At 42.0% G+C, this 15,289-nt stretch overlaps 1 protein-coding gene across 4 annotated transcripts in view; it reads left to right on the forward strand.

Moving 5' to 3' along the window:
• IFT46 (intraflagellar transport 46) overlaps positions 1-15,289 on the forward strand; it is a 60,668-nt gene that overhangs the window by 16,498 nt on the left and 28,881 nt on the right. For all 4 annotated transcript variants that reach the window (XM_056542119.1, XM_056542117.1, XM_056542118.1 and 1 more), the window contains 2 exons: positions 7,623-7,786; positions 12,403-12,474. In XM_056542119.1, the coding sequence (XP_056398094.1) occupies positions 7,623-7,786; positions 12,403-12,474 (236 nt within the window). The remainder of the gene's footprint in view (positions 1-7,622; positions 7,787-12,402; positions 12,475-15,289) is intronic.

Consider the following 15,289-nt stretch of genomic DNA (forward strand, 5'->3'; position numbering starts at 1 on the left):
TGCCTGCAGCGGACTACAAGTGCCACAATAGAATCCTACACCAGATAAACGGTGTGGATATGTAACAATTAGAATACAATACAAGAATATGGATGCACTACTGTGGTAGATGTAAACAATACATTGGCTATCCCTCAACACTGATGTTAAAATTGAGACATTCGCCAGTGTATCCTTATATGAAGGACACACCAGAGCCCGCACACCAACGCCAAGGTTTCTCATTTTGGTGCGAGACCTAACGCTAGTCCTACCTGTGCTTGATAAACAGAACAGGGGCCAGTGGGCAATTACGGCAGCATTCGGCTGGCTCACAACTTCCTTCCAGATACCCTCCAGTGTTACTACGCACACATGCAATGGGAGGAGGGAGGCAAGCTGCAAGCCCCACCTGAGTTGGCTATTATGGGTGCCTGGCCTCACAGGTGCTTCCTTAATGCTGCCTGGTAGATATTCAAGGCGCATTAATGTTGGAGTTTACACACCTCCAAATTTAAAATTTAGATGAGAAACCTTGGCGTTGGTGTGCGGGCTCTGGTGTGTCCTTCATATAAGGATACACTGGCGAATGTCTCAATTTTAACATCAGTGTTGAGGGATAGCCAATGTATTGTTTACATCTACCACAGTAGTGCATCCATATTCTTGTATTGTAGGATTAAGATTTACAAATCTCTTTAACACAAAAAAAAACAATTCATCAGTACCTAATCCTGACCACGTGTGTGTATATGTATATGCCTCTTTCACCTATATTTATTATAATCATAATAATATAATTTATAATATAATTTCGCCTATATTTATTATAATAATAATTATAATATAATTTATTATCCCTCCTTTCATTAGCTCGCAGTGTTAGAAACCCTCTCGGGAAGGGGTGTGTCCCTCCTTGTGGTGGTGGGAGGTGATTGGTGTGTCTGCTCAAGCAGTCTGATCTTGCTGTAGGAGTGGTTAGTGTCCCAGTAGGTATGGGGACTCCTTGTGGTAGGATTTTGAGGATTTCTTTATTAACCTCTTCAGGACGCAGGGCGTATGGGTACGCCCGTGGGAATTCCGGTCCCCGCCGCTAGCCGGTTGGGGCCCTGACCGGGAGGCCTACTGAAATCATTCAGCAGGCATCCCGTCTCATTGCCGGAGGGGATCCTGAGATCCCCTTCATATCGGCGATCGCCACAGTATGCCGGTAAATACTCACCGGCGGTCTGCGGCGCTTCCGGGTCACGTGGGTCACATGTGACCCCAGGACCCGGATAAGGATGATGATAGGTGGCGTAACAGACACAACCAATCATCATCCGTACAGTATTGGGAGGCGACACTGTTGCCATCCCCCAGTACAGCAGTGATTGAGCGGCCGTAGTGACCGCACCAATCACTGCAGTATGGGGAGTGGGAGGTAGGATCAGGAGCATGCTGCTCCACTCTGCCCACCATTTTCCGCAGAGCTGGTGTGCAGGACGGAGCCCCGTGACTGCATCTCCCCCCTCAGTGTAAAAAGTGTAAAAAAGCTTTTAGATTAGGTAGGGACAGTTAGGAGTTAAAAACAAAAAAATATATATATACATTTTTGTTTTTGCAGCGTACTATCCGTAGGTGTCCGCGGGTCTGTAGCACCTTTAGCTGCGTGACCCTGGCCCTACTGGGATGCTGCGGTCTGCTGCCAGCTTTTTTTTTTTTTTTTGTGCAGACCTTTTTTTTTTCTGCTTATCGTGTGGCTTGACCCTCTTAGCTATAAAAGAGCGGTCCGCCACCTTTAGCTAAAGCCCAACTGCTGCTGATCAGTCCCGTAGTACTGATCAGCATTTTTTTGTTGCGTTTTTGTGACGCAGGCACTTTTTCGGGTTATAGCGGCTTTTTTTTTATTTTTTGCACCTATAGTTGGTCCGTGCCACCAGTAGCAGGCTTGTGCTGTGTGGACGGACCGTACCTCTGTGTGCGGCCTGCCCCACCGCTGTCGGTGATTTTATCACTGATCAGCGTATTTTTTTTGGGTTCAGACGGGTGCATTTTATCGGGGTTAAGCGTTTTATTTTATTTTTCGGGTATTTTGTGTGGGGGTCTGTGTACGAGCCACCAGCCACTGTTCTGGGCTGAGTGGCCGGACCCCCCACTGACTTCTGCCGCCACCAAGTACTAATCAGTGCGCATACCAATGATTAGGTACACGTATGACCGCCTGTACAAAATCAGGCCGGTCATCAATCACTTCGGGGCCAAATTTTGGGAGGCCTATGTCCCTGCAAGGGAAGTCTTTATTGATGAGTCTCTCATCAGCTTTAAGGGGAGACTCAGCTTCCGGCAATACATCCCTACCAAGCGAGCACGGTATGGCGTGTATAAACTTTGCGAGAGTACCTTCGGGTACACTTGCAAGTTTATGGTGTATGAGGTACGAGATTCCCGTATTGAACCCCCAGAATGTCCCTCCACTCTGGGTGTTAGCAGGAAAATCGTTTGGGGCCTTTTGCACCCATTGCTAGATAAAGGTTACCACCTTTACGTGGATAACTTTTATACTAGTATCCTTCTCTTCACATCCCTCGCCGCCATATCCATGCTTGCTTGTGGGACAGTCCGGAAGAATCAAAGAGGCCTTCCTTCCTATCCCCTGCAGACTCCTATCCCCGGGGTGAGTCCCGTGCCTTTTCCCATGAAAACCTGTTGCTGGTCAGGTATAAGGACAAGAGGGATGTCCTTATGCCCACCACAATTCATGGGAACAGCAGCACCCCTGTCCCTGTTCAAGGTACTGTGGGACCGATCCTCAAGCCCGATTGTATTCTGGACTACAATCGGTATATGGGGGGAGTTGATCTTTCTGATGCCATGCGGAAAACAAAGGTATGGTACAAAAAAGTTGTGGTCTACATGGTACAGGTTGCCATGTACAACTCTTTTGTACTATCCCAGTACGCTTGCAACACAGGAACATACCTGCAGTTTCAAGAGGAAGTTCTAAAGGCCCTCATCTTTGGTGACGCCAAAGAGCGGGTCAGAGCAAATTTTTATATTTTCCTCTGAATGTATGCAAGGGTATATTCACACTGCGGAATTCCGCGAGTAAAAGTCCGCACAGTGAACATTACCATCAGTGTGAATGGGTCTTCCGCGAGACCCGTTCACACTGCAAAATTTCAGCGGCGGACAATTCCGCAGCTGAAATTGTTCCACGCAAAGAAAGAACATGTTCATTCTTTGCGCGAAAGTCCACGAGCACTGCATAGCTGTCAATGGTGACGGCGCAGTGCCGCGCGGTCCTACCGCCGCCGCCGGCTGCCAGTCTGAATCTCCGCTCGCTGAATTCTGTGAGCGGAGATTCCCTTCACACTCTGTAGTGTGAACATACCCTAACCGTCAGCTACTGATATGCCATTGGCCACAAATGCCAACAGACCTCTATCACTTCTGAGCCTTGTTGTGCGCCCGCCCAACAGGTTACCCCATATGTGGATGTGTTTCCATAGTCAGGAGAAAAAGCCCTCCAAAATTTGTAACCCTATTTCTCCAATTACCCCTTGTGAAAATGTAAAAAATTGGGTAACCCAAACATTTTAGTGTAAAAAAAATCTAATTTTTCAATTTACGGACCACTGTTCAAAAAACCTGTGAGGTGTAAGTACTCACTGTACCCCTTGTTACCTTCCTTGAGGGGTATAGTTTCAAAATTGTGGTCACTTGCTGGGGATTTTTGTTTTTAGATTTAATATCCGAACCATTGCAACCATACCTCAACCATTGCAGTGCGAAGCACCACTTTAGCCCTCAAATCTCATCGGTGCTGTCTCACTCCTAAGCCCTGTTTAGAGCTTTTTTCTCTTACTACTTGTGAAACAAAAAAAAATTTGGTTAATACCAGCAATTTAGTAATAAAAATCAAATTTTTAACTTTTACGGCCCACAGTTCAAAAAAAACCCTTGTTATGTTCCTGGAGGAGTCTAGATTCCAAAATGGTATCACATGTGGGGGGGTTTCTGCTGTTCTGGCATCATGGGAGGTATGAAAATTTCAGCAAAATTCTCTCTTTAAAAGACCAATGGCGCTCCTTCTGTTCTGAGACCAGTAGTGCGCCAGCAGAGCACTTAACATTCACATATGGGGCATTTTCTTAATCGGTAGAAATTGGGCTTCAAATTCTGTGGTCCATTTTCTCCTATTACACCATGTGAAAATGAAAAATTTGGAGTAACACCATCATTTTAGTGTTAAAAATCTAATTTTTCACTTTTACAACCCACTGTTTAAAAAACCTGTGAGGTGTAAGTACTCACTCTAACCCTTGTTACGTTCCTGGAGGAGTATAGTTTCCAAAATGGTATCACATTTTGGGGGGGTTCTGCTATTCTGTCTCCATGGGAGGTTTAAAAATGCACATAGCCCCCGACTTCAATTACAGCAAAATTCTCTCTTCAGAAGACCAGTGGCGCTCCTTCTGTTCTGCAACCTGTAGTTCACCAGTAGAGCACTTAAAATCCACATATGGGGCATTTACTTAATCAGGAGAAATTGAGCTTCAAATTTTGGGGTCCATTTTCTCCAATTACCCCTTTTGAAAAAGAAAAATTTGGGGTAACATAATTTTAGTGTTAAAAATCTAATTTTCCACTTTCACATCCAACTTCAACACAAAGTCGTCATACACTTGTGAGGTGTTAAGGCTCACTATACCTCTTGTTACGTTCCTTGAGGGGTGTATTTTCCAAAATAGTATGCCATGTGGGGGCTTTTTTGCTGTTGTGGCACCATGGGGGCTTCCTAAATGCAACATGACCCCCCAAAAACCATGACCGTAAAATTAGTTTTAAAAAAATTCCACAGTTGCTCTTTCCCTCTTGAGTCATGTTGTGAGCCCACAGAGCACTTTATGTCAACATATGAGGTGTTTCCATACTGGAGAGAAATTGGGCTAAAAAAATTTTTTTATTTTTTTTTGGGGGGGGGGCTTTTTCACCTAATACCACTTTTAAAATTGAAAAAAATGGGGCTACAAGATGTTAGTGTAAAAAAATGCAGATTTTGATTTTTCTCCTCCACTTTGCTTATTTATTATTCTTGTGAAACACCTAAAGGGTTAACAAACTTTCTGAATGTGTTTTTGAATCCTTTGAGGGGTGTAGTTTCTATAATGGGGTCATTTATGGGGTATTTCTCACAGAAAGGCACCTCAAGTCCACTTCAAACTTAACTGGTCCCTAAAAAATTCAGATTTAGAAATTTTAGTGAAAATTTTGAAAATTGCTGCTATACTTTGAAGCTCCCTAATGTCTTCAAAAAGTAAAGACATGTCAACTTTATGATGTCAACATAAAGTAGACAAATTGTATTTGTGAATCAATATAAAAATTATTTAGAATATCCATTTTTCTTACAAGCAGAGAGTTTCAATTTTCATCAATTTTTTTCATTCAATTTTTTCATCAAATTTTGGAATTTTTCACAAAGAAATGATGCAAGTATCGACAAAAATTTACCACTAACATTAAGTAGAATATGTCACGAAAAAACAATCTCGGAATCAGAATAATCGGTGAAAGCATCTCAGAGCTATTAATGCATAAAGTGACAGTTGTCAGAATTGCAAAAAAGGGCTGAGTCCTTAAGAGGTTAAATATTTTATTTTAATTTTTTTTAAACAATAGTGTTACAAAAGGTCTTAATTTTCATTAGTTACAACATAAAATGTTTTTGAATCTGACAGTGCCCGTTTACCAGGATGCCTATATAATTACATTGAGAAGAGAGGGGAAAGAGGAGGGTGCTGCAAAGTAAGGCAAACGCAGGCAAGAGACCTAAGAGAAAGGGTTGTAGTAAGTGTTCTATCTCACCCCGCTACAAGATTCACACCTTACACTGCTATTAAAGAGGTACTCCACTGGAAAACTTTTTTTTTTTTTTTTTTATAAATCAACTGGTGCCAGAAAGTTATACAGATTTTGTAAATTACTTCTATTTAAAAATCTTAATCCTTCAAGTACTTGCTCTGCTCTATGTTCCACAGGAAGTTTTTTTTTCTTCTTTTTTTCTTTCCTTTCTGTCTTACCACAGTGCTCTCTGCTGACACCTCTGGCCATGTCAGCAGGAGCAAATCCCCTTAGCAAACCTATCCTGCTCTGGATAGTTCCTGACATGGACAGAGGTGTCAGCAGAGAGCACTGTGGTCAAACAGAAAGGAAATTCAAAAAGATTAGGACTTTCTCTGTAGTATACAGCAGCTGATAAGTAGTGGAAGGATTAAGATTTTTAAATAGAAGTAATTAAAGGAGATGTCCAGCGCAGACTTTTTCTATTTCGTCCTGCCTGGGCTGCAAAAAAAGACAAAACAAACTTTTACTTACCTCCATATGTTCTCCCGGAGCTCTGCAACAGCTGATCGGTCGGCCGGGCTGTCTGCTTCCTACTTCCTTTAGCCCGATACGTCACACGCCGCTTCAGCCTATCTACAGCCGCAGCGATGTCCCGCCTCGGCCGGTGATAGGCTGAAGCGACATGTGACGTATCGGGCTAAAGGAAGTAGGAAGCAGACAGCCCGGCCGACCGATCAGCTGTTGCGGAGCTCCGGGAGAAGATATGGAGGTAAATGAAAGTTTTTTTGTCTTTTTTTGCAGCCCGGGCAGGACGGAATAGAAAAAGTCTGCGCCGGACCTCTCCTTTAACAAATCTGTTTAACGTTCTGGCATCAGTTGATTTAAAAAATATATCTTTTCCAGTGGAGTACCTCTTAAAGGGTGTGTTCTTTACCTAGAGTAAAGTGCAATGAATTATAGCATCCAGTCTCCACCCAGTAGCTAAAAGACAACTAAGAACTGGAGGTGAAAATGACATTATGTAATGGCCAGAAATAGGGCTACTGTTTGTGTAGACACACAGATCAATAGTACACACATATATGTTAGAAACTTTATAATATATCTTATTAGGGAATAATGCATTTTTCTCTTGATATCAAGCCCTCCACCCTTTCTGGTGGACCTTCTTTTTCTCTGAAAATCAAGTTTTGTCCTGGTGTGCTTAGGGTTTTTCTTGCACCTCAGTCAGGGATCAAATTACAAGCAATAAAAGTCTATATATAGGAGAAAGACTGTAGTGGGTATGGTGGGGGGGGAACAAGTCTGTGAGTAAGATCTCACCCCAGGGCTTTAGGAAACCATTTCGACTGCTCACTTTATTATGCCTTTTAGGCTGCTGCTGCCGTTTAGTCTGTGCACAGAGACATAGATGTGCAGGATCTCCTCCTTTGTGTATGGGAGACACCATAGACATTAGGCTCTGCCCACTTCCAGCATTAGGGCAATTGAAAATTGTAGATGAAAAACGTACCTGTCATATGGCATAATAAAAAAAAAAACACAAGCCTTACACAGCCTATTGTACCTATCATGTCTGTACTGTTTATTTTCTTTTTCTGACTTTCTTTTTTCTACTTTTATTTAGGACAAAGCAGCAGGCATTATACTTGCTATGATTACTTGCTGTGCTGTAACCTCCCCCCTCACTCTCCAGACCAGAGCTGAGCCACCATGATTAGTCAAATGACAGTGCCCATTGAAGTTATATAATGACCAAAAATAGTGCTACCCCTCATGTACATATCATTTACATTTTCTCTTCTTACATGAAGAAGAAGAAAGAATCTCATAGTGCCCCACACCAGGAATTAAGTGAAGATGAAAATACAGAGGATTCAGAAGAGGGAAATGAGGACGATGATGATGATGATGACGATGATGATGATGATGATGAGGAAGATGACGAAGATGAAGAAAATGGTTCTTCAAATGTTGGGTAAGAGAAAAGTCATTTTATTGACACTAATTAGCATTTTTTATGCAGGTATGGTAATACAAATGTGTCTTTAAATGTGTTGCAGTGGTTGCGAATTTATAAAGTGCAAATGTCAAATGTAGGCATTAAAAAGATGCAAACCCTAGGTCAGACCTGGCTTACACAAATGTCTTTAACCCCTTAAGGATGCAGGACGTAAATGTACGTCCTGGTGCGGTGGTACTTAACGCACCAGGACGTACATTTACGTCCTAAGCATAACCGCGGGCATCGGAGCGATGCCCGTGTCATGCGCGGCTGATCCCGGCTGCTGATCCGCCATTAACCCCTCAGGTGCCGGGATCAATACAGATCCCGGCATCTGCGGCAGTGCGCGATTTGAATGAATGATCGGATCGCCCGCAGTGCTGCTGCGGGGATCCGATCATTCATAACGCCGCACGGAGGTCCCCTCTCCTTCCTCCGTGCGGCTCCCGGCATCTCCTGCTCTGGTCTGTGATCGAGCAGACCAGAGCAGAAGATGACCGAAAAAACTGATCTGTTCTATGTCCTATACATAGAACAGATCAGTATTAGCAATCATGGTATTGCTATGAATAGTCCCCTATGGGGACTATTCAAGTGTAAAAAAAAATTTAAAAAAATGTAAAAGTAAAAGTAAAAAAAAGTGAAAAATCCCCTCCCCCAATAAAAAAGTAAAACGTCCGTTTTTTCCTATTTTACCCCCAAAAAGCGTAAATTTTTTTTTTTATAGACATAATTGGTATCGCCGCGTGCGTAAATGTCCGAACTATTAAAATAAAATGTTAATGATCCCGTACGGTTAACGGCGTGAACGAAAAAAAAAAAAAAAAGTCCAAAATTCCTACTTTTTTAATACATTTTATTAAAAAATTTTTTATAAAAAATGTATTAAAAGTTTTTTATATGCAAATGTGGTATCAAAAAAAAGTACAGATCATGGCGCAAATAATGAGCCCCCATACCGCCGCTTATACGGAAAAATAAAAAAGTTAGGGGTCATCAAAATAAAGGGATTATAAACGTACTAATTTGGTTAAAAAGTTTGTGATTTTTTTTAAGCGCAACAATAATATAAAAGTATATAATAATGGGTATCATTTTAATCGTATTGACCCTCAGAATAAAGAACACACGTCATTTTTACCATAAATTGTACGGCGTGAAAACGAAACCTTCCAAAATTAGCAAAATTGCGTTTTTCGTTTTAATTTCCCCACAAAAATAGTGTTTTTTGGTTGCGCCATACATTTTATGATATAATAAGTTATGTCATTACAAAGGACAACTGGTCGCGCAAAAAACAAGCCCTCATACTAGTCTGTGGATGAAAATATAAAAGAGTTATGATTTTTAGAAGGCGAGGAGGAAAAAATGAAAACGTAAAAATTAAATTGTCCTTAAAGAAGATATCCCATGCAGCAAAGAAAAAAAAAATACTTAGCCATTCCATAGTATATTCACCTACCACCTCTCTGACATGTTTGTGATTTTTTTTTCCGGCCCCCCATTCACCGGCTATTCAGCTCATAAATTCCATTTACTTCCTGGTTATGGTGCCTATGCCTGTGATGTCAAAGACTACATTTCCCTGCATGCACTGCTCACATTTCCTGCTCTCAGCTGCCTGAGCAGAGAGCTTGTTACCTCCCCTATCTTATGTTAGTCACTCCCACAGCTCTGCTAGCCACTCCCACACAACACTGAGCTCCAATCATAGCCCTATACAGCAGTGTGGCCACGAGGAAACAAAATGTAATCTCAGTGCTCAGAGAGAGGGACCCTAGAGTAGAAGCTGCAGTTTTACACTGTAAAATCACTCCCTCCCCCTCCTCCTCTCAGTGAAATAGCTTTACAGTGGCCCAATCACCTCCCCCCTCCTCTGCCCTGCACTCCTCTCTCCCCAGTGCTCAGTGTGACAGCTCCCTCCCCTCCCCCCTCTCCTCCGTTCTCAGTGTAAAAACATTAGCAAGGAGAGGGGAGAGAACTATGATCTGAATCAGCCGGCATATAAGCAGTGCTGCTCAGCCAATCACTGCAGGACAGAGGGAGGACAGTGTGAATATTCATCAGATGGGAGGGGCTAAGCCCGAGCTCAGGGATCTCTCTGCAGCACAGGGGTTTTCTGGGTAATTGTCACGTCACGGCCCCTGGATGCTGCTGATAACAGCCTGAATAGGGGGTCGAAAGTCATGAAAACCTGGAACAGCTGATTTTCCTGTCAGACAGAAGAATGCAGATAAAGCTTGTTTCTAAGCAGCATTGGTAATGGAAGTGATTTACAAACCTGTATAACTTTACCTTCTGCACTGAAAGCTGAACAATTGTTTACTGTGAGACTTGTCCTTTAAGGCCAAAATGGGCTGAGTCCTTAAGGGGTTAAAGGGCACTTTTCAAAAGTCTCACAGAAAGCCGCATTTGTGGAACATAAAAAAATGGTATTCTGAAGGGATTTATTGTTTATTACTTATGCATGACAGATTTATCACCCCCCCCCCCTTGATAGTATGATAAATGTGTCGCACATAAGCAAAATCAAAGCAAAAAAAATAATTACTTTGGCTTAAAAAAAGGGACATGTTGAAACCCAGTCCAAGGATGAATTAAAGGGGTATTCCAGGCAAAAACTTTTTTATATATATCAACTGGCTCCAGAAAGTTAAACAGATTTGTAAATTGGAGAATATCCCCATAGGAGCTGGACAGCTCCTGGGCCGTGAGTCATCAGAAAGCAGTTAGACAGAAAACAACAACTCAACTTCAGAAGCTAATAACTATTGGAAGGATTAAGATTTTTTTAATAGAAGTAATTTACAAATCTGTTTAACTTTCCGGAGCCAGTTGATAAATAAAAAAAAAGTTTTGGCCTGGAATACCCCTTTAAGATGCAACAGATTTGTTGAAAACATGTCTGCAACTGTCTTACTCATCTAATATATCCTCATTTAAATCTTCCATGTTTTCCATGATGCTGTACAGTTGTGGCCAAAAGCTTTTAACTGACACAAATTTAGTTTTTTTTAAAGTTTGCTGCTTCAGTATTTTTAGATATTTTAGTCAAAATGTTTCTTTGATAACTTTTTAAACTTTTACTGGCTGTCAAGTTTATGTAATGACTCAATATTTACGGTGATCACAGACTCTGCAATTCACCCTAGCATGATGGATATCAGCTTCTGGGCCAAAGCCTTTCTAATAATACTCCAAGGACTCCCCCCTAGGGAATACCCAGGCGCTGCAAGTAAAGGATCATGAATACAATTTATTATCATGTACAACGTGTTTCAAAGCCAAAAACCTGAGGAAGAAACTGGGTCGGCTTAGAAACATGTTGTATATGATAACAAATAAAATCTTTAGTCTATTATTTATGACCATTTTCTGACAGCAACCGGTGATCCCCCAGGAGGAATGTTTGGAGTATTTTCTCTGAATGTTGTGTCTTTGAGCTCATTTTAGTAGGATTAGCAGCCTGGTTTTGAATTTCTACATTCTGCTTAAGGGTACGTTCAGATGAGTGGATCCATGGCGCATTTTACGCTGCAGATCTGTTGCCGAAGGTCCGCTGCATGGTGCCTTTTAGATATGCCTGCTCGCTATGAGCAGATACACTGCAATGTGCAAGTCGCCGTGCGCGTGCATTGCACATCGCGGCTGCTCTCGGCCTAGCTCAGAGAGCAGAGAGAGCGGCTGTGATGAATGCGAGTACACCACGCATGTGCGGCAACTCGCACATCGCAGCAGTGTGTCTGCTTGTAGCGCCATAGTGCCGCTTCAAGCAGGCATATCTAAAGGCACCCTGTGGAGGTCCTTCGGCAGCAGATCCGCAGCGTAAAATACGCTGTGGATCTGCTCGTCTGAATGTACCCTTAATACTAGTAGTCGGCATTTGCACAACTTTAAAAGGTGAGTCCGTTTTTTAAATCATCCCTCACCTGTGATCTATAAGAAGGATTCACAGAAGTGAGCGCTCTGAATTGTGCTCTGTCTGAAGGCAACCCGGTTCTGGCTAATCAGAGTTTCTATCAATGCTTTCACCAAAATTTTTTTGAAAAACTTGCAAATTCTGCAATCATGGGGCTGAAATTACACCCCTGTTCATTCACCAATGGCCATGTGATGTTTCCAATAATCTTGGCAACATTGTTTGGCTGTTGGTGATCGTATGGCACTGTAGTTTTGGCTGCATGCATTCCCCTGCATTTAGGAATGCAGCCTAACAATCTAGACTTGATGCAGCTTGCCTCTAAAATAAGACCTCAAACTTCATGAAAAGCTGAATTTTAAAAACTCTTGGCCAAGACTGTAAGTAACATGCAGTGCAGATTCTTTTCAACTTGAATTTTACTCTTTGCAATGCATAAATGCAAAAAACATGAACTGTCTTGCAGATCGGTCACTTTCATTGGAGTGAAACCTGCAAAGGATTCTTCTCTCATGTTTCATTTAAATTTTTTATTTTTATGTGCCCCAGTGCAGATTGTCAGTGCCCCACTGCCCTCTCTGCCCTCTGTCCGTGGCTTTCATCAAGGTTTAGTCGAGTATTAAGTGATAAAACAATGCACTTTATGTATTAATGTCTTTCTTTCCAACAGTTATGATCCTGCAGATTTTGAGCATCTTCCAGTAACACCTGAAATTAAAGAGTTGTTCCAGTATATCACTAGGTGAGACTAATCGTTCCATGAGGAAAACCTGAAAACAGGGTTTTACCTGACATTCAACAATCCCTTAATGGAAATTGTACATTAAAGTGGCTTGAACAAGAGTAACAAAAGGGGAATTTATTAATGCTTTTACCAGAAAACTGGTGTAAAAAAGTTAGCATTTTTGCGCAGTGCTCTTAGATTTTCAAAAAACACATGAAAAGTAAATAATAGATTGTAATTAATACTGTAAATAATGACCAAACATTTTCAAAAAATTTTCCCCAAAACCTACAAAAATACAGTTCCCCCTAAAACTATTAAAAAATATGGTGTGTGGTTGGGAATTTCTTAAAGGGGTACTCCGGTGGAAAACTTTTTTTTTTTTTTAATCAACTGGTGCCAGAAAGTGAAACAGATTTGTAAATTACTTCTATAAAAAAAAATCTTAATCCTTACAGTACTTATTAGCTGCTGAATACTACAGAGGAAATTCTATTCTTTTTGGGACACAGAGCTCTCTGCTGACATCATGACCACAGTGCTCTCTGCTGACACCTCTGTCCAATTTAGGAACTGTCCAGAGTAGGAGAAAATCCCCATAGAAAACATATGCTGCTCTGGACAGTTCCTAAAATGGACAGAGATGTCAGCAGAGAGCACTGTGGTCATGATATCAGCAGAGAGCTCTGTGTTCCAAAAAGAAAAGAATTTCCTCTGTAGTATTCAGCAGCTAATAAGTACTGGAAGGATTAAGATTTTTTTAATAGAAGTAATTTACAAATCTGTTTAACTTTCTGGCACCAGTTGATAAAAAAAAAAAAAAAGTTTTCCACCGGAGTACCCCTTTAATGACTTATGTAATAATTACATATGTAATAATGAATTTTTTAATAACATTAAAAAGTGCCCCAGCAGAATAACGACTTCTAAGGACTAATGGCAAAACTCATCATTAAGCTGATAAATTATGCTAGTTTTTAAAGGGCACTTGGTAATGGAAGGAAAATTACCTTTAAAGGATCACTCCAGCCCTAATACTTCTTATTTCCTATAAGATGTCTGAGGGGGGTTCCCACCGCTGGGGACCCCTGCAATCTGTCATTCAGCACCCACCTTTGCGAGCTCTCATCAGCGCTGGAGGCTCAGAGTTTGCAGCGTGACGACCACAGAGCCTGAGTATCGTGACAACATGACTCCACCCCTGTGTGACATCACGTCCCGCCCCCTCAATGCAAGTCTATGGGAGGGGGCATGATGGCGTCACACCCCCTCCCATAGACTTGCATTGAGGGGGCAGGGAGTGATGTCACAAGGGGGCAGAGTCATGACTTCAAGATACTCCGGCCCCATGGTCGTCACGCTGCACACTTGGAGCCTCCAGCGCTGCGGAGAGTTCGCAAAGGTGGATGCTGAATGATAGATTGCGGGGGTCCCCAGCAGTGGGACCCCCATGATCAGGCATCTTATCCCCTATCCTTTGGATAGGGAATAAGATGTATTAAGGCCCGAGTACCCCTTTTAAAAAGGGGCTCAGGAATACCGGAAAATATCACCGCCAATGTAGGATATGGAATCAAGTAGTCGTTTTTATTGGATAAAAGATACAGGCAATAACACGTTTTTGGTTATCACACCCCTTCTTCAGATTGTGCTGAATGTTGCACATTCTCAATCTTAAGAAGGGGTGTGATACCCAAAAACGTGTTATTGCCTGTATCTTTTAACCAATAAAGACAACTACGTGATTCCATATCCTGCATTGGCGGTGATATTTTTCGATACTCCTGAGTGCCTGTTTAAAGGTCATTTTACTTCCATTGCCAAGTCCCTCTACAGGACATCCTCTTGAAGTTTCCTGGGACCTCCTGGGCCTGCACATGATATCACTCTCTTCTGTACCCCTGATTGGGGTAATATGGGCATAATCTATGCGCTCAAGGTGAGCAGCAAATTTATAGAAGAGACTGCACCCCTCCTATAGGGGTCTCCTCTCCTCTGGGTAATACACAAGGTGGCGTCCTCTGGTCTCTCATTCTACTTCTACACAAGTTTTTACAAGGGTCATATCAATGAGACACAGCCAGAAGAAAGTGACCTTTGTGCAGGCGCTCAGGTGTCCAGAAGAAGCTCACAACCTGATCATGGAAGTGAATGGAGTGCAGGTTTATTGAGAGAAAACGGCAGTAACGTGTTTCGTGGTATACAAACCCCTTCTTCAGATTGGCAGATTAATACAGTGCACCAAACAGATGGCCTTTTTATACACACACTAATGGAAAATCAAAATAGTGGCAGGGTCAAAGTAACAAGCACAAAAATATGGGTATAAAATGACAAATAAAGCCAATAACCAATAATTGTATATGATTGACTTGCTGTACATAGATGGAAACAGAGTCTCTTTAATATGTTGCAGAAGATAACAACTTTTCCTTTTCCATCCGGTGTGTAGATAAAAGGAGGCTTGATGCACATCTTCTCTGTTCCCACCGTGCGCTCCACGGCATATCAACAAAAGCAACGTGCCGCATCTCTGATTGTAAACAGAGCGGAGGAGCGGCGTACTGGTTGCTAGGGATGCGTCGCTAAGAAGCGTGTCTCTGCATTCAGTACACTATAAACGGGCGGGCAGCTCGTTTGTATAGTGGAATGATGCTAAAAGCGGAAGAATAGGGTAGTGGTTTGCGTATAGGGAAAGGACTTCAACATGTGGGTTAAAGGGGTATTCCAGGCAAAACCTTTTTTAATATATATCAAGTGGCTCCGGAAAGTTAAACAGATTTGTAAATTACTTCTATTAAAAAATCTTAATCCTTCCAATAGTTATTAGCTT

This window comes from Hyla sarda, chromosome 10, assembly GCF_029499605.1.
Source record: "Hyla sarda isolate aHylSar1 chromosome 10, aHylSar1.hap1, whole genome shotgun sequence".
Classification (NCBI taxonomy): domain Eukaryota; kingdom Metazoa; phylum Chordata; class Amphibia; order Anura; family Hylidae; genus Hyla; species Hyla sarda.